The sequence below is a fragment of the Ceratotherium simum genome, chromosome 1, assembly GCF_057802395.1.
Source record: "Ceratotherium simum simum isolate JZ-2026a chromosome 1, ASM5780239v1, whole genome shotgun sequence".
NCBI classification, from domain to species: domain Eukaryota; kingdom Metazoa; phylum Chordata; class Mammalia; order Perissodactyla; family Rhinocerotidae; genus Ceratotherium; species Ceratotherium simum.
Window position 1 is genome coordinate 37,911,814 of NC_141900.1, and position 20,888 is coordinate 37,932,701.

General features: G+C 37.2%; 1 protein-coding gene across 2 annotated transcripts in view; it reads left to right on the forward strand.

The window, feature by feature from the left end:
* Positions 1-20,888, forward strand: part of VPS50 (VPS50 subunit of EARP/GARPII complex) — a 138,063-nt gene that overhangs the window by 28,601 nt on the left and 88,574 nt on the right. For both annotated transcript variants that reach the window (XM_004431349.3, XM_087421085.1), the window contains exon 9: positions 83-165. In XM_004431349.3, the coding sequence (XP_004431406.1) occupies positions 83-165 (83 nt within the window). The remainder of the gene's footprint in view (positions 1-82; positions 166-20,888) is intronic.

Genomic DNA, 20,888 nt, shown 5'->3' on the forward strand with positions numbered 1-20,888 from the left:
AATATGAACAGAGGTTTGTTTTTTTCAGGGGCTTTAAGAAAAATCTTTCCAGTCTAGTGACTTCTGTTGTTGTTATCTTAAGGAGGAAGACTATCCAGGAGCTATTCAGTTGTGCCTGGAGTGTCAGAAAGCTGCCAGCACTTTTAAACATTACAGTTGTATAAGGTAAGGTAATATAAAATTTTTAAAGCTGACTCTATTGTCAGTTTTTATGTAGGAGTTGTGTAACATACAATGTTAATAAACATTGAGAATTAATATTAAGTGCTATGTTCTAGTTTAGCATTCTTGTTAATAAATAGGTAGTACAATAAAATCGTAAATAGTAATTCTTAATGTGTGAAAGATTAGATACTTTTTAATCTTGCCCCTTTGTGTCACCTCATTGAAACTCTTTTTTTTCATGTTCTTTCCAATCTGATTGATTTCATTTTTATAGAGTAGTAGAGAAGAATAAGTTCATCTATTAACATCTTCATTGCATCTCTTGGGAATTCTTCCTCCTTAACTTTGCCCAGCTTATAAATATTGAGAATGTTATTGCAGTGTGTTTGTCATATCCAGGTGGTTCATGTGTTTGGCTCATCATGATAAGAATTCTTTTGGAAAATTTAAGTGTGACTTCACTTTATGTATAGTAGTGACCTTTGTAATATTTAAGTGATTATGTATTTCATGTGTTAGACCTTTTGTTTAATTATTTGTAAAATTTCCAATGTAAAAATGGCTGCTGCATTCTTTGCTATTAGTTCTAACTTTATTAATGGATTTTTGGTCTGCGTAAAATGAAAGTTTTGTGTTACTGGCGACAGTACCTTGGGGAGGCTGTAATCCCCAGGTGTAATTTCCATCATTCCTCTAAAACCATCGCAAATAAACATACAATCTAAGTAAAATAGTGTGCTTGACAAGCAAAACTAGTTTCGAATTAAATTCATACTTATTCTAGAATATAGCCCCTCGTATGGAAATTCTGGCAGTCAGTGAGCATGTCGCACTGATGTTGTAGATGTTGATTGCTAGTATCTGAAAAATAAAAGGATTATGAGAGCAAAACATTAAATTTTTTCTTTTAATATACTTTTACATAATGAGTCTCTGCTGGTTATAGAATAAGGGCTAGACATATCCCCCCTGGAGATGCTATTTAAATATTTCTGGTATTTTTTTCTTTAGGATCATGTGTATTAAAGCAACATACTTTTTATTTGATTAGGAAATACATAGTTGGGTAGTACCAGTGATATTCTGGTTTTATCCATTTTGACAGTGATGAACTATCACTATTAAAAACTTCATTATGTCCTTTATACTTTTTAGATTAAATGAATAGAGAAATAGCTTTAGTATGTTGACTCTATTTGCAAATTTCTAACAAGGCCTAGGTCCTGAAAAAATATAACACCAGTTTAGTTCATTTTGTGGTGATACATCTGTTAGAGTGAGAAAAGCTTATTTATGATTGGCTAAAAATAATTCAGGCTGTTATATATTTACTGAGTGTTTATTATATGCCAAGTACTTTGTTTTGGAATTGGCTGTATCATGATGAACCGTAGATAATGTAATCAATATAATCCTGGTTTTCTAGAGTATGTAATCTATCAAGAAGGACTTGGATTGACGTAGGCACAAGTGCGATGGGCCTTAGAAGGAAGTTGAGCATACAGTGGAAGCATTGGGATCTCAAGCTCCTTAGTGGGTCAAGACTAAGGAGGACGTGAGGAGGAACAGAAGAAGATAGCAAGGCCAAGATATGAGGGGTTGTGGATGTGAGATTACGGGTATCATGAAGTCTTTGTTGCAGAGATATCAAGCAAAATGAGGACTGAAAATATCTATCTATTGGATTTATAGCGACAAAGAAGTCAGAATTGACCTTGTTGGGGACAGGTTTCATTGAAATACAAGTGTAGGATGAGGATATTTTATAAAGAGGAGAGATGTGGAATTGAGAGGGAGAAACCTGAATATTTGAAAATTGATGGGAAAGATGGAGAGGTTGAAAATAAAATAGAAAACATAATAATACATTAAGACTTTGCAGGGATTATAGCAGAGCTTGACTTTGAAAAGGTCACTGTCTATTCTAATAGGAGAGAATAGGTATGGAAATTTGGTGGCAGGAAACTGAGGGAGCAGGTGACATGTTGACACTTTATTTTCTCCACTAATTAAAAATTTTATTTTAGCTATGCTAAGGTAAATATTTTACTTGACAAGAATTAATTGTAAAAAATGTTTTTGAAAGAAATTCTGCCTTGGGCTTTTTAAAATTATGAAGTGGTGTCTAAGTACTTTTTCATTAATATATGTAGTGATACATGGAGGAGGTGTAACTACAGTTATCTGACCTGGTGAAAAGTTTTGAAATTGAAAAATCTGTAATGATGATTTGAATTAGTAATGGTTTTATTTTAGATAACACAGTATATAAGAAGTATGCTGTGTTTACATATGTGAGTCATGCATGTAGTAATAAGAAACGTGTTTGTCTTATTCTCTGAAAATAGGTAAAAATACATGTGCAAATACATTAAAATGCCCCAAGGAATTCATTGTAATGGGATTTTACCTTAGGTTTCCTGGGAAAACCGTTAGAGTGGTGTTTTTAACTTGGTGATTTAGTGACAACGTCAGAGTGACTCAGAGAGCAGAGCTATTAGTTGGAATTGTTTGGTGGTGATGACAGCCCCTCTACCAGCAGTTCTTCTCGCCTCATCCCTGCACTGTTTCCTTTGCTAGCCACCATTCATCCTGCCTAACCCTAAAGGGTCCCCTTTTCCCTTCACCTCTTGTTTTACTCTTTTGCTCCTAGTTGGGAGAGCATGAGAAGTTAATGTGATATGCGATATAGTGATAGAGTTAGTTGATATGTGGGACAGGTTGAGTCCACAAAAATGAAAAGAATTTTATTCTAACTTTCTTTTGTTTTTATCTTCATTAATTAGATGCACCTTTTTTATTTTATGCATTTATTTTTCTTTCCTTTGCTCTTTTTCCTCTGATCTTCTAAAAACAATACTGTACCTGTTCTTGAGCTCTCTAGTTGGGCCTGTTCAGACATGATTCATTAGCACTTTAAAAAATTCATTTAATTTACCTGGAGTTGTAGAATTTAGCCAAAGCCAAGATTTAATTTTTGCTTGGACCTGAGTGAATCAGAGTGAAAAATCATTTGACATTCTGGTAATCATAGGAATAGTAATTAATGTCCAACTGACTTTACTTTCATTTTCTTTAACATTTAAATTTATTCTTATTCCTGTTGATGACTAGACAATCATGAAATATATTCCCTTTAGAAATCTCCTTTAAGAGAATCACTCCATGATTCAGAGCATTTCTGGATTTTGTATATATGTATACACACACACACACACACACGTACACACACATGCACAATATATAATATATATATACAGAATATAATATATATATTATAATATATATAATTTTTTTTTTTTTTTTTTTTTTACATTGCAGGCAAGTTCATATGTATAATGTATCTGCTCATCTACTTGCTAATTTTTCCTTGGTAGATTAATATGTTCCTCTTTTCTTTCCTAGTCACATAGCTCATTTGTTGGAAATAAAGTTTTTGGTAGAGGGCAGAGTGGTCTTAGGAGTAGATTACATGGAACAACTAAGGGCTGATTCTTAATGATTCTGAAAGTAGGTAAAACAGAATTTACATATTTGCCTCTGCATAAGGAGGCACTGACTGCATACCTAGTAAGTCTCAGGTTTTATGACTATGTAGTTTAATACATGAAGTACCAAGTAATATCATGCATCCAGTTGGTTATGTAGGGGAGGAAGACAATTCCTCCACCCTCTAGGTCCTTCTACCTGGTCTAAGAATTAAATTGACATGAGACAGAATAATAGGAGAAAATCAAACAAAGTTTTATAACGTGTATACACGGGAGAAACCCAGGAAAACTGAGTAACTCGCCAGAATGGCCAAAGCCCACCACCTTAAACACTGTCTTCAGCTAAAGACGAAGGACGATGTTGTGGGTAGTGGTTTGGGACATCAGAGGGGAGAAAGGCAATTCACATGGAGATGGGAATGCAAATGTTTGTTAAACAAGTATTTGCTGGGCCCTCTGTAGACAATGTGAACCAGGAGACACACATTATATTACTTTACAGTTATCTTATGGTATTAGCTCCTTCCGGGAACAGGCCTTCTATCTTAAATTCTTTTAGGCAGTTAGGGAGAAGGTAAAAGTTTCTTTCAGAGTCTTTTATTCTTAAAAATAATCAAGCCAGGGGCGGAGTCAAGATGGCGGCGTAGGCAGACTCTGAACTCACCTCCTCCCGTGGACACAGCCAATTTACAACTACTCGTGGAAAAATTACCCCTGAGACAGTACTGAAAACTGGATAAGAGGAACTCCTGCAACAACGGACAATCCTAACTGGGGTAGAAGAGGCAGAGACTCCCTTCTGGAGAGGAGAAACGCCACCTTCACAAGCCGCCAGCTTCATGGCCGCCGGGAGCAGCTCACAGGTACGCAGCCTCCCTGGAGGCGCGGGGCCCTGAGCCGGGGAGCGCCCCCGCTGTGGGCATTTTGTGGACCCAGCACAATTGAGACCAGCAGCATAATATCTGACTTTGCCTGCTACTAAAGCATTGGGTAGCACCCCCAGAAAACCCGGTTCACAAAGAAACTAAAACTGGCTCTTAAAGGGCCCGCGCACAAACTCACCCGTTCCAGAAAGCATCCTAAAATCACCACAAAGAAAGGCGCACGGTGCATGGGTGACAAGAGCCTCACCTAATAGGCCCTGAGTGCATCTCGGTGAGGGGTGAGACCTCTCCAGGGACTGGGACATTGGCGGCCGCCATTGTTGTGGCCTGGTGTGAGCGTGCTGACACAGACGCCATTGGAGTTCTCCCTGAGACCTGCTAGCCCAGGGTCTGCTCCACCCGCTAGAGCACCGATTTAATCCAGCTCAGCCAGGGCAGGCAGCCCACCCTAGAGACTAGCCCCACCCAACAACAAGCCCTCAGGCAACGTGTGGGCCTGCATAGATTGGTGACTGGATTCTCTGCAGCCTGGCAACGGAGCTGACTTGAGCGGGGCAGGGTGTGCACAAGGAGCGGGTGGAGAGTGTGGGGTGGTGGCAGAGTGTGTGGGGCTCCCGCCTTGGAGAGACTGGGTCCACTTGGGGAGGTCGGGCGCCACACGGGCAGGACTGTGTTGACTGTGTGTGTGGACCTGTGGGCGGCAGGGCTTCTCAGCCACAGAAGACTTGTACTTCTCAAAGACCCACATAGGAGGTTTGCTCCACCTTCCAAAACCTGAAACAATTGGGTGCTCCTGTGCCTGAGGGCAGCCCCACCCAGCTGCAATCCTCAGAGAGCTGACAAGAGACCTAATAGGCTAGAGGCTTACAGCAATTGTAAGGCCCTGAGCCTAACAACCTGCCACAGTGGGGGCCTACTCACTTAAAAGAAATACTGCAACACAAATGTGGTATTAGAACTTGCAGTCAACTGTGCTGGGGCTCCCCACAGCTGATAAAGAGACTGAAGGGCCCACAACAACTACAAGCAGCTGAGCATTACAACAGCTGGCCAGGAGCATAACTCAGCCTCCCTGGGCGCCTACAGGGAGAGCAAACAGGCCACAGCAGAAGGATACACGTAGCCCACATAGGGGTCACCCCTGGAACATTGAGAACTGAGGGAAGCACACTGGAAGCCTCCTAAGCCATCACTTACATAAGGGCACCTATCCAAGAGCAGGAGACGTAGGTGACCTACCTAATACGTGAGACACAAGCACAGGGAAAGAGGCAAAATGAAGAGGCAAAAGAATACATTCCAAGTAAGGGAACAGGACAAAACCCCAGAAAAGGAACTTAGTGAAACAGAAATGAGCAACCTACCCGACAGAGAGTTCAAACTAAGAGTGTTAAGGATGCTCACTGATCTGGGGAGAAGAATAGATGGACTCAGTAAGAATGTCAACAAAGAAATGGAAGATATAAAAAAGAACCAATCAGAAATGAAGAATACAATACTGGAAATGAAAAACTCATTAGAGGGACTCAAAAGCAGAGTAGAGGATACAGAAGAACGGATCTGTGAGCTGGAAGAAAGACTAGAAGAAATTACCCAAGGTGAACAGGTAAAAGAGAAAAGAATTAAAAAGAGTGAGGACAGTCTAAGGGACCTCTGGGACAACATCAAGCGCACTAACATCCGTGTTATAGGTGTCCCGGAAGGAGAAGAGCGAGACAAGGGGGCAGAGAATCTATTTCAAGAAATAATAGATGAAAACTTCCCTAACCTAAGGAAGGAAACAGACATCCAGGTACAGGAGGCACAGAGAGCCCCAAACAAGATAAACCCAAAGAGGCCCACACCAAGACACATCATAATCAAAATGTCCAGAATTAAAGATAAAGAGAGAATCCTAAAAGCCGCAAGAGAATGTCAAGTTACATACAAAGGAAACCCCATAAGGCTATCAGCTGACTTCTCAGCAGAAACCTTACAGGCTAAAAGAGAATGGCATGATATATTTAAAGTGCTAAAAGGAAAAAACTTACAGCCAAGAATACTCTACCCAGCAAGGTTATCGTTCAAAATGGAAGGAGAGATCAAAATTTTCCCAGATAAGCAAAAATTAAAGGAGTTTGTCACCAAGAAACCAGTGTTACAAGAAATGTTAAAGGGACTGATTTAAGGGGAAAAGAGAAGACCACAAATAGGAAAAATTATCTATTTCCACGATTAGAAGGTAATGGATACAAATGCACAAAAAAGAGGTTGTATATGATATCAAAAACATAAAAGGAGGGAGGAGGGTAGTTAAAGAGTACAGCTTTCAGACAGAGGTCAAACTAAAGTGACCATCAATTCTGTATAGAAGAAGTAAGGAACAGAGAAGGACTACTAAAACACTGAGGAAAAAAAAAAAAAATTAAAACATGGCAGTAAGTACATACTTATCAATAGCTACTTTAAACGCCAATGGACTAAATGCTCCAATTAAAAGGCATAGGGTGGCTGACTGGATAAAAAAACAAGACCCATATATATGCTGCATACAAGAGACACACTTCAGACCTAAAGACACTCACAAACTGAAAGTGAAGGGATGGAAAAAGATACTCCACGCAAATGGCAATGAAAAGAAAGCTGGGGTAGCAGTACTCATATCAGACAAAATAGACTTTAAAACAAAAACTGTAAAACGAGACAAAGAAGGGCATTACATAATGATCAAGGGAACAATCCAACAAGAGGATATAACACTTGTAAATATCTACGCACTCCAATGTAGGTGCACCTAAATATATAAAGCAATTATTAACAGACATAAAAACAGAAATAGACAGTAACACAATAATAGTAGGGGACTTTAACACTCCACTTACACCAACGGATAGATCATCCAAACAGAAGATCAATAAGGAAACATTGGCCTTAAACGACACACTAGAACAGATGGACCTAGTAGATATATACAGAGCATTCCATCCAAAAACCGAAGAATACACGTTCTTTTCAAATGCACATGGAACGTTCTCCAGGATTGATCACATATTAGGCCACAAAACAAGTCTCCATAAATTTAAGAAGATTGAAATAATACCAAGCATCTTTTTCTGACCACAACGGTATGAAACTAGAAATCAACTATAGGAAGAAAATCAGAAAAGCCACAAATACATGGAGATTAAACAAAATGCTACTGAACAACGACTGGGTTAATGAAGAAATCAAAGAAGAAATCAAAAAATACCTGGAGACAAATGAAAATGAAAATACGACATGCCAGAATTTATGGGATACAGCAAAAGCGGTTCTAAGAGGGAAGTTTATAGCAATACAGGCCTATCTCAACAAACAAGAAAAATCTCAAATAAACAATCTAACAATGCACCTAAAGGAACTGGAAAAAGAAGAACAAACAAAGCCCCAAATCAGTAGAAGAAGGGAAATAATAAAAATCAGAGCAGAAATAAATGAAATAGAGACCAAAAACAATAGAAAAATTAATAAAACCAAGAGCTGGTTCTTTGAAAAGATCAACAAAATAGACAAACCTTTAGCTAGACTCACCAAGAAAAAAAGAGAGAAGGCACAAATAAGTAAAATCAGAAATGAAAGAGGAGTGGTTACAACAGACACCTCAGAAATACAAAAGATTATAAGAGAATACTATGAAAAGCTATATGCCAACCAATTCGACAATCTGGAAGAAATGGATAAATTCTTAGAATCATACAACCTTCCAAAACTGGATCAAGAAGAAGTAGAGAATTTGAATAGACCAATCACCAGTAAGGAGATCGAAACAGTAATCAAAAACCTCCCCAAAAATAAAAGTCCAGGACCAGACGGCTTCCCTGGTGAATTCTACCAAACATTCAAAGAAGACTTAATACCTATCCTTCTCAAACTCTTCCAGAAAATTGAGGAGGGGGGGATGCTCCCTAACTCATTCTACGAAGCTGACATTACCCTGATACCAAAACCAGACAAGGACAACACAAAAAAAGAAAATTACAGGCCAATATCACTGATGAACATCGATGCGAAAATCCTCAACAAAATACTAGCAAATCGCATACAACAATACGTTAAAAAGATTATACACCATGATCAAGTGGGATTTATTCCAGGTATGCAGGGATGGTTTAACATTCGCAAATCAATCAACGTAATACACCACATTAATAAAATGAAGAACAAAAATCACATGATCATCTCAATAGATGCAGAGAAAGCATTTGACAAGATACAGCATCCATTTATGATAAAAACTCTGAATAAAATGGGTATAGAAGGAAAGTACCTCAACATAATAAAGACCATATATGAGAAACCCACAGCTAATATCATCCTCAATGGTGAAAAACTGAAAGCTATCCCTCTAAGAACAGGAACCAGACAAGGATGCCCACTGTCACCACTCCTATTTAACATAGTATTGGAAGTCCTAGCCAGAGCAATCAGGCAAGAGAAAGAAATAAAAGGGATCCAAATTGGAAAGGAAGAAGTGAAACTGTCACTATTTGCAGATGACATGATTTTATATATAGAAAACCCTAAAGAATCCACCAGAAAACTTTTAGAAGTAATAAACGAATATGGGAAAGTTGCAGGATACAAAATCAACATACAAAAATCAGTTGCATTTCTGTACACTAACAACGAAGTAGCAGAAAGGGAAATTAAGAATACCATCCCATTTACAATTGCAACAAAAAGAATAAAATACCTAGGAATAAACTTAACCAAAGAGGTGAAAGATCTGTACACGAAAACTATAAAACATTTCTGAAAGAAATTGAAGAAGACACAAAGAAATGGAAAGATATTCCGTGCTCTTGGATTGGAAGAATTAACATAGTTAAGATGTCCATACTTCCTAAAGCCATCTATAGATTCAATGCAATCCCTATCAAAGTTCCAACAACATTTTTCACAGAAATAGAACAAAGAATCCTAAAATTTATAAGAAACAACAAAAGACCCCGAATAGCTAAAGGAATCCTGGGAAAAAAGAACAAAGCTGGAGGTATCACACTCCCTGATTTCAAAATATACTACAAAGCTATAGTAACCAAAACAGCATGGTACTGGCACAAAAACAGACACACAGATCAATGGAATAGAATCGAAAGCCCAGAAATAAACCCACACATCTATGGACAGCTAATGTTTGACAAAGGAGCCAAGAACATACAATGGGGAAAAGAAAGTCTCTTCAACAAATGGTGTTGGGAAAACTGGATAGCCATATGCAAAAAAATGAAAGTAGACTCTTACCTTACACCATACACAAAAATTAACTCCAAATGGATTAAAGACTTGAATGTAAGACCTGAAACTGTGAAAGTTCTAGAAGAAAACATAGGCAGTACGCTCTTCGACATCAGTCTTAGCAACATCTTTTCAAACACCACATCTGACCGGGCAAGAGAAACAATAGAAAAAATAAACAAATGGGACTACATCAAACTAAAAAGCTTCTGCACAGCAAAGGAAACTATCAACAAAACGAAAAGACAACCTAACAATTGGGAGAAGATATTTGCAAACCATACATCTGATAAGGGCTTAATCTCCAAAATATATAAAGAACTCATGCATCTCAACAACAAAAACTACCAACCCAATTAAAAATGGGCAAAAGACCTGAACAGACATTTCTCCAAAGAAGATATACAGATGGCCAACAGACACATGAAAAGATGTTCAAAATCACTAACTATCAGGAAAATGCAAATCAAAACTACAATGAGATATCACCTCACGCCCGTCAGAATGGCTATAATTAACAAGACAGGAAACAACATGTGTTGGAGAGGTTGTGGAGAGAAGGGAACTCTCATACACTGCTGGTGGGAGTGCAAACTGGTGCAGCCACTATGGAAAACAGTATGGAGATTCCTCAAAAAATCAACGATAGAACTACCATATGATCCAGCTATTCCACTGTTGGGTATTTATCCAAAGAACTTGAAAACACCAATTTGCAAAGGTACATGCACCCTGTGTTCATTGCAGCCTTATTCACGATAGCCAAGACTTGGAAGCAACCTAAGTGCCCATCAAGGGACGAATGGATAAAAAGCTGTGGTATATATATACAATGGAATACTACTCAGCCATAAGAAACGATGAAATCCAGCCATTTGTGACAACATGGATGGACATTGAGGGCATGATGCAAAGTGAAATAAGTCAGAGGGAGAAGGTCAAATACCGTATGATTTCCTTCATTAAGTAGTAGATAATAACAACAATAAACAAACACATAGGGACAGAGATTGGATTGGTGGTTACCAGAGGGGAAGGGGGGAGGGGGGAGGGTGAAAGGGATAATTGGGTACATGTGTGTGGTGATGGGTTGTAATTAGTATTTTGGTGGTGAACATGATGTAATCTATGCAGAAATAGAAGTACAATGATGTACACCTGAAATTTTTACAATGTTATAAACCAATGTTACTGCAATAAACAAAAAATTTAAAAAAAAAAAAAAAATAATCAAGCCAAAGAGACATTTTGAGGTGGCCAATTCTGATCCCTCACAATTGAACAATGAAAGAAAACTGGTACCTCTTCAGTACCTTGTGTCTTCCTTGAGATGTGCTGTTTTTCAGCATCTTTAATAAAAGAGACTGTACCACCAGTTTTGTTCACTTTTATAACTGACAGGGAATGTTTTTACATTATTTGACATTTCTTGAGTTGATTGACAGAGTCATATAGTTGGGATTTACTGGGAATAAGAATCAGAGTACATTTATGTTAAAGTATATCTGAATGAAGCATTTAATTTCTTTTTCACTTGAAAGTTATCTAAATTAGTTTCAAGAAAAGTTATTTTTAAAAATCAAAACTGCTTTATTATTTTTTATTTTGTTTGAAAGGAACTACTTGAGTGAACCTCAGAGCATTCTGGATTATGCATGTTACCACACAAAATTGGGGTTCTCTGCCCAATGTGCATAAAACAAGCCAATTAATTACCGCATCAGCCTTTAGGAAAAGAGGTCAGCTTTATTCTACGAGATCGATCTGCAGGGAGAACAGGTAGCATGTGCCCTCAGATCTGTCTTCCTGATTCAGGATTTGGGGTAAAATTTAAGAGGTTAGGGAGAACAGACTAGCATGTGGACATGCTGGTGGGACAGGTTTTGATTCGTGGGCTCAAGCATTCATGGTGAGGTTTTAAACATTTATGACAGGGTTCTAAACATTTATGACAGGGTTCTAAACATTTTTGACGAGGTGGGGAAGGAATTTTAACACTGGATCTTCCTGAAAGAGGGACCCCTCGCTTCTGATAAGAGTCCGACTTTCGAGTTCCAGTCATGTCCCAGTCCTTGGGTTCAAGTTCAGTTGTGTCCTGGTCCTTGAGTTCCGTAGGAAGGAGGATCTTTGGTTCCGAGGTCGTTTCAGGTCACAATTTCTTCTTTTGCCCCTGCCTTGGCCACATGACTTTGCAGATTTTCTGAAACGCATTTCTTAATCACTCTGTTGATAAGAGGTGGTGTTAGTTGAACTGGTCCTGGAGCACCCGTGGTAACATGCACTGAAAAGTTTGCAAACTGTTAGAAGCAGTGTGTGGAGTACTGTACTTTAGCATAGACAGATGTATTTAATGTCTCATAGTCTTTAAAATATTATTTTATTTTTTTCTCAGAATATGATTTTGACAGTTGAATGAAAATTATAGGTTGTAGACCTTCTTTATATCGTACAGTAATGAACGTAGCTTTTAGGTACAAATACAGCAGTACTAGGGACTGTTCCTCCCCTCTTGCCTTTGATTTCTTTCTAGCAGGATGTGCCTGCTCTCTCTTTCTCTAGGCTCAGGCAAGGGGAAGGAACCCAGGAATCCTGCCTGGAGTAGTGTTTGAGCAGTGAGTGTTTCTGCCAGTCACCAGGCCTGCTTAGTTAGACTCATGCACATGTGTAGATCTAAAGTCCTTGTCGCTGGGTTGGCTTGGGCCAAGTTATTGATACCATGCTGTTTGGACACTGCATGCACTTCTTTTCTTTTATTTTAACTTGTTTTTCTTTGCCTCCCTACCCCATGCAGTACCTTTTAAAAATATGTGAAGTAAAATCTACATGTGGCAAAAACATAATATTTAAACAAAAAAGGTCTTAAACAAAAGGTAAAAGGCTTTTCTTTCTGCCCCACCCACCATTCCCTTTCCTACTCCTTGGAGTAGACCACTTTTACAGCTTTTAAATTTTTTTCCTAGTAGATTTCATTGTAATTTAAAATACTACGTTAAAATATCTTTTTCCTAATTTATCACTGTAGATGTTGTTGATACTGTTGACTGTTTACTCCCTGTAATAAAATATCAATAAGAGGTAGGAATTTGTCATACTTCCTTTTATTTCCTTTTCCTTCTCTGTCTTCCATGTTTTGTTAGCAAAACTTATTTTTTACTTCGTCAAGTTTATAACATTTATTTTCTATTTGTAGCTATAATTAAATCTTCTGTGCTCTTTCAGTAGGTTACTTCTAAAAAAATTAACCTAATAGAAATCATATTTGCTGTGTTATGATTATCTAAATTTTATTTTCTGTAGAACTGAGTAGAGTTGATACTGGCTCGACGCAAGGTTGACATAAGGGAAGCAATGTTGTAGAAAAGAAACCATAGCGTAACTTTGAATGACCTCTGACTAACTAACCCCGCTGGATATGCACCCTCTAGGAGATCTACCTGCTCTGTAGATTTTGTGACCCCTGCTTGTGTATATACCTTCCAGCTGAGAAAAAGACAGTAACTTTGTTCTTTTGAGTTCCTTAGGAATGTGATGACCCCTGGACAGAGAGTCTGTGCTGATAGCCATCAGTGAAAACTGAAAGATCTGGTGTGGCAACTCCAGAGGGTCTGTAACACCAGAGGGTCAACATTCCTAACCCCCTCCGCTATAACCCCCTGGCTATATAACTGCCTCAGGATTCTGTGCCCCACTTAAGATGGTTCTTTAGGACAGTAGTCCCCCCATCTCCCGATTTGCTAGCTTATTGCTTAATAAATGCCCTTTCTCTGCCACCATCTCGCCTCTTGACTATTGGCTTTTGTCTTGCGGCAAGCAGATTGTACCCTTTTTGCAGTAACAGAATGATTGAACTTATAAAAAAAGGAAAAGTAATCCTTTGTCTCTAAATGAAAATCAAAATCCATTAGTGTTTTTTCTATTTCTGTTGAACATTTTTCACTTTTTTTAGGTCCTCCTCAGTTGCTATCATTTCTTTATAATATTCCTTTTTTGTATATTCCTTTGTCTTGTTTTGTTACCTCTTTGAGAATTTATTTATTTATTTAAAGCTTCAGTGCATCATTATGTATCCTACAGTGCATGGTTGTGTATCATAGTTGTTAGTTTAGTTCTTTATGTGAGGTGCCACCACAGTATGACAACTGACAGACGGGTGGTTTGGTTCCACAACTGGGAAACAAACCCAGGCTGTGGTGGTGAGAGCATTGACTCTTAACTACTAGACCACCAGAGCTGGCTTGAGAAATTTTTTTGTGTGTGTGTGAGGAAGATCAGCCCTGAGCTAACATCTGCCAGTCCTCCTCTTTTTTTTTTTTTTTTTTTTTTTTGCTGAGGAAGACTGGCCCTGGGCTAACATCCATGCCCATCTTCCTCTACTTTATATGGGACACCGCCACAGCATGACTTGACATGCGGTGTGTCGGTGCGCGCCCAGTGCGCGCCCGGTGCACGCCTGGGATCCAAACTGGCGAACTCTGGACCACCGCAGCGGAGCGCACGCACTTAACCGCTTGCACCACGGGGCTGGCCCCGAGAATTTTTTTTTAATATGGGGCAACATGGGAGGTAAATTTTCAGATTTTGAAATGATCTTCATTTAGTCCATACACATGATTGAAAGAAAAATTATTTTTTCTTAGACAATGGAAGGCATTGTTCACTTGTGTTCTAGCCTCCTATTTTATAGGACAGAGTCAGATGCTATTCTCGTTCTCATTCCACCATAAATGGTGTCTTTCCTTTAGAGATTTTTAGGATTTTTCTCTTTTTACTTGATGTTCTAAAATTTCACCAGTCATCTAGAAAAGTCATCTGTGTCAGACTCTACTCCTAGATGACAAGACAAGAATGAAGTATTATTTAATGCTTATCTGCATGAAATGCTATGTTACTTGTTATACCAAGAGCTTTTGGAAATTTATTTTTTCTCCGGGAATTTATATAATAGGCAGTTAACAGGCAGGACTCTGGGGTAATATGCCAGTTAAGAGCACAGAGTACACAAACAAAAGACCATCAGAGATGTTCATGCTGTGAATGGCTCACTTTTTATACTCCTGCAGGAATGGGAAATATTGACATTTATAGGAGTGGGAGTAGAAGCTAGGCACCATTGGCTAAGGCAGCACTGACTATACAGTAGTTCTGAATTAGATTTTAATAAGATTTTCTCACTAAAGCTTTGTTTTTTAGCTTTTAAAAATTGTATCGTGATCATGGTGATAGTGATGATGATTATGATAATAATATTTGAAATTTCTGTGGCCTTTACTATGTGTCAAGCACTATACTAATCATTTTCCTTACCTTTTCTTATTTGGAATTCACAGAATATTCCTCGGAGGTATTGTTATTGTCTCTATTTTATAGATGAGGAAATTGATGCTCTGTAAAATAAGTGGCAGACCTAGGATTTAAACTTAGGTCTGTTGGAATGCGGAGCTTGTTGCTCTTAACCACTACTACACTATGCTGTCTACTAGTGTAATAGCTGTGATATACAGTGAAAGCTCGTGGTCAGTAGGCCAATGTTTGTTATTCTGCTCCAGTAGCTGGGTTGTATACTTACTAGAGTTAATTATATTTTTTTCCTAAATCTGTTGTTTCTGCCAGTTGTGTTTGTTACTATATTTATATAGTTTAAGTAAATAAACTAATGAAACAAGTTTTTGAAAGTAAGTTGAATACACTGGAAAAACAAAACTTACTGTTAAAAATAAATTTCCTTTTGAATTTGTTGGTAGATGAGACAACTCATAAAAATTGGGGGATATAAGGTGATTTGGCATTTGGATTGTTTTGCATTTGTCTTTAAGTTCCTACTTTGCCTTAGAGAAACTGAAACTTGAAATTATAGGCAATTTATTTGTGATTTGGCTCATATGAGAAGTTAAAACTCCAATCAAATGAAAAGATGCTGGCTGTAAATCAGAAATGAATGAATGAAGTACATTTATACAGTTGTAGTTAAAATATTCAATACACATGTAAACACACACACACACACATAAATATTCCTGTTTTAACTTTGATCAACTGACCAACTAAAGGGTTTTCTGCTGAACTGTAACACAGGCTTAGCAAACTTTGTCTTTAAAGGGCCAGAAAATAAATATTTTAAGCTTTTTGGGCCATAAGGTCTCAGTTGCAACTATTCAGCTCTGCCCTTGTAGCTCAAAAGCAGTCATAGACAATATGTAAACAAATTCATGTGGCTGTGTTCCAATAAAACTTTATTTAGAAACATAAGCTGTTGGCTGCATTTGTCTCCTGGGCCTGATCTCTGCTCTAGAATTACAATTCATAAAGTTTGGAGATGTTTTGAACATCATTCGTATCCTTAGTGATGGACTCTGAGTTTTTCCTGTGGTAAATGATTGTGTTCTGGGTTAGGTCAGGGATTTCTGAACAGAGTGAGGACAGAGATCTGGATAGATCCAGACTGATCTTAGGAGTTCTTTTACAGTCTGCTCACGGTTTGAAGGATTATGTGGACACCTCATGGTACCTCAGGGTTGTTGGTTTAGCTTCAAAGTGTTTGAAAATCAGGTTTTCTTTGGGATCTGTTGATAAACTCTCTGCCAGCTGTGAGTAGATTGAAACCACTGGAAGAGACCTCTGATCTAAGCAGACTGGAATTTCCAGGGGCTGTGGACATATACTGGAAGTATAAATTTTACTTAAGTTTGTTATTCCAGAAGTTTAGGACTCTACTGAATCATATACAAATATGTGGTAATTGGGTAACTGGTGTTCAGCATATAATAGAATTTTGAAACTTTAGAGCTGGAAGCGACACTTTGGATCTACTCCACTTTTTTATAGGAAACTGATGCCCAGAGAGATTAAGAGATTTGACTTAAATCACATGGCTCATTAATAACAGACCAAGGAAGGATCATTAAGATGCTGATTACCTGTCTACCATCTTGTCTTTCTATATAGTCAAATCTGTACAAAATTTTGATTTATATGCCATAGGACTCATTTTGCAGAGGTGTATGTCCTAGATCAGCTATTTAAAAGAACACTATTAATTAGTTATTTATACATATGTTATCTTTAATATTTTATGTGGTGATGGTAAAAATGCCACCCAAATTGTTTGATTCATTCCATTCAGCTTGCAAATAGCCTTTAATAGCTTTTAGCTTTCCATCTTAGAACCAGTAATTTTCTTGACCATAATATAGCTTTTATTTATTCAAATGTTTATGACTAGATCCTTTTAACATACTTTTATTAATTGACTAAAATGAGTTGAATTCATGTTTCTTAATGATGGCTAAGAGTTTCTTTAAAGGCTGTACAGTTAATATGTCCACTCCTTAATTACATAATTTTTATATATGTGTTTTTAATTAGTAGTAAATTGCTGTCTAACTACAGTTGTTGATTTTGAAAGCATTTTTAATAAAACAAAAATATTTGATTTAAAGATTTTATATTTAAAATCTTCTACATACTATTTACATTACCATGTTTGTATTAACTCTTAAAACATAGGCTATAAAATCATTTTAACCATTAAATAATAAAAGCAATAAAAATGTCTAGATTTATGATAATTTTATAAATAAACACTAAAGTCCTGAAGCTGAAGAAATCATTACTCTTTCCTATGAATGAGTTTAGATATATTTCTTTTTCCTCCAAGCACAAAATATTCCCTGAAAGAATATGTTTACCAGTTGTGACCTAGTTATTATTCCAGGTATTCTTGCCTCTCCGTATCTGTGTCTCTATCTTTAGCCTTAGGTGAGCTTCTGAGCCCCATATGATAGAGGAGTGTAAGTAGCTTTAGCTCTACTTAGCTCTCTTTTCTTTTTGCTAAGGCACCTGTAGACTCAGAGTCTATTGTGGTTCTTTTTTTTTCTAAAACATTCTCCTTTCTTTTTTTTCTATCTCTATATTTATTGAGGCAGAAAATAGGGGCTAAAGGAATAATGGTAAAATTTTACCATTTTTGTTTTAATTGCAAATTTGGTTCAGCAGATATTTATTGCCTGCTCTGAGTCAGGCAGTGAGTTCATTTAGCCCTAGGGAGTCAGTTAGCCCTGGGGAGTCACTGAAGAATAAGCCACAGTCTCTGCTCAGAGAGACAGTCACAGATATTCCTTACTATAATACAAGGTGCTGTAAACAGACTGTTGTGAAACTTAAGGGAACAGTCAGTTAGGAGGGGAAGACTTCCTGGAAAAGATGACATTTGGATTGGGCCTGGAAAGATAGATGGACATTTGCGAGTGAGAAAAGGAGAAGGTATGTTCTAGTTATTGTAAACATTATTTGCAATAACAGAGGGTGTGAAAGTCTGGGGTTTGTTTGGGGAATTGCACAGAATCCATATGACTAAAATATAGTCACTGAAAAGTGAACGGGAAGTTAATTTTTCATGTCAGTTGTTAAGAGTCTTACATGCCATACTAATTTGGGGCTTTATCCTTGGTTTAATGGGGAGCCACCAAAGGTTTTAAAGCAGTGGATTAATGTGATTTTATGTCTGCTTTACTTAGGAGCTGCAAACACAGATGTCTTTAGGGACCAGGCAGGTAACACGTATGTGAAGTTGCCAGATGTAAGACAGTGGGAGGTGATGAGGCCCACAGGACTGGTCAGACCTTGCCTAAAGCCTTTTACATACAAGCTATTTGAAAACACTGTCTGCCAAATCAAACAGAATATTGACCAAATCCAATCTGAAGTTAGACCCCTGCTCAGAGCTATCCCTGAAAGCTTTTTGGAGGATGTTGTACAATGTTTGGTGTACAGTAGGTTGATAGTGTTTGTCAAATAAATGGATGGATGGATTAAAGGGTGGGGGTGTGTGTGTTGTGTACAGAGATTCATTAGGAGGCTATTAAGATAATTCAAGCAAAAGGTGATAACGCTTGAGTTAGGACACAAAATGGAGAAAAGAGAAGCATAGGTGGATGTGAGAAATACTGAAATGGCAGAATCATCAGGATCTGATTAGTAGTTACATATGAAAAGAGGGAAGAATTAAAGATGATTTTGAGATTTCCAGCTTAGATTGAGTGGGTGGTGATGATATGAATCAAAAGAGAGAGAGCATGGGAGAGGGAACAACTCTGAGAGAAGATCCTGATTTTTTGGGGTAAGGGAGTGGGATGAGTTATTTAATTCTTTCTAAGTGCTAAAGCATCATCATGGCTATCTTTTCTGGGGTCTTATTTTGGGGCCTTCAGCTCTCATTCTTATTTTCATTCATTTATTATTTTTTGGACAGAAATTATCCCAGAATCAATTTTGTAAGGAAAATCTCAGTCCTGCCTGCAACCTATATCTGTGGCTGTGGCTATTTTTCAGGCATAAATCCTGGTTAGAGACCTTAATTTTTCTAATAAGGTATCAATCCTACACTGGTGATTCTCAAAGGGTATAGTTTTGCTCACTCTCAGTTTTTACTAGCGAATATAATCTCCAATTCTCAACTTGAATCAAAAGCGTGCTTATGATGAATAGTGTTTGTAGAAAATGGCCTAATTCCTCTAGATGTTTGGACATTTATCTTTGAGACCATCAAAAGCTGGGTACTTGTATTATTATTGGTTTTACTTTTCTGGCAAATTGCTTTTCATCTATCTATTTCTGTGCATCTGTATCTATATATATCACATCACTCTGGTGTTATCTGCTCAGCTTGCATTAAAAGGCTCTATAAGAAGTAAATGCAAGGAGTCCATGAATCCATTATTGTATATTCTGTAAGGCTTTTCCCAAGGATGTTGGCCCCTTTATCAAGACTCTGGCAAAATTTTCTCTCGGAATTTAATGCCAGAAAAAGTGATTTTTGTCTCTTTCTTTTGTTTTTTGTTCTTTTTTCCCCTTGAGTTACTAGTGTGTTTTGATATTATGGACACTGAATTGTGTTCTGTGGCCCTCCCTATTTGCTTTGGACTTGGGGATTCAAATTTATAATCAAATAACAACCGTAAAAAACTTTGTACAATTTTGGTGTACCAAACTACATCTTTCACTCGTTCTTAATATTTTATTTTACTTTTGCCTTACTCTTTTTTGTTAAAATGTTTTTGCTATGATTGTATTTATTTTGTTAGATATCACAGATCTTTTTTAATAATGAGATATTATAATTCAAATAATATCGGTTCTGTTTGTTTTTTTTAACTGACTTAGGGAGAATTAAAGGGAACAAAATCAGATTCAATCACATATCCTAAGTGAATAACTCAGTAAACTTTTACAAAGTGAATATAGTTGTGTAATTACCTCCCAGAAATAGAAATAGAATATTTCTAGTACCCCAGAAACTTCTTTCGTGCCCCGTCTCAATCATTATTCTCCCAAGGGTTCTGGCTTCTGTCACTAATGTTAGTTTTGCCTGTTTTGAATTTTATATAAATGGAATCAGACAGTATGTACTTTTTAAACTGACTTCTTTTGTCCAATATTATGTTTTTGGGATTCAGGTGATACATTTTCATTGCTATAGTATTTCATCGTATAAATATATCACACTTTATTTGTCCATTTAATTATTCATAGACAATTGTGTTGCTTTAAGTTTTTTGCCTATTGCAAATAACGCTGCAAGGATTGTATATGCATTTCTGTTAGATAGATATTTAGGACTGCTAGGATATAGAGTGTATGTTGAGTTTCAGTCTATGTTACAGTTTTCTGAAGAGGTGATATCAGTTTCCCTTTTCTCCAGCATTAAATTGAGTGTTCCATTTGCTGTGCATACTTGCCAACATTTGTTGATGTTATTAATTTTTTTTCAAAGATTTTATTTATTTATTTTTTCCCCCCAAAGTCCCAGTAGATAGTTGTATGTCATAGCTGTACATCCTTCTAGTTGCTGTTAATTTTTTAAAAATATTTTTAGCCATTCTGGTTGTTATGGTGTCTTATTGTAGTTTTAATCTGCATTTCCTGAATGCCTAATTGGAGTGCCTATTCATGTTTATTGGCCAATTGGATATCTCCTTTGTCAATTATCTGTTCAAGCCTTTTGCCCTTTATTTTTATTCTGTTCTGTTGATCTGTTTATGTATCCTTATGTTGGTACCACACTGTCTTATTGCTGTAACTTTATAATAAGCTTTTA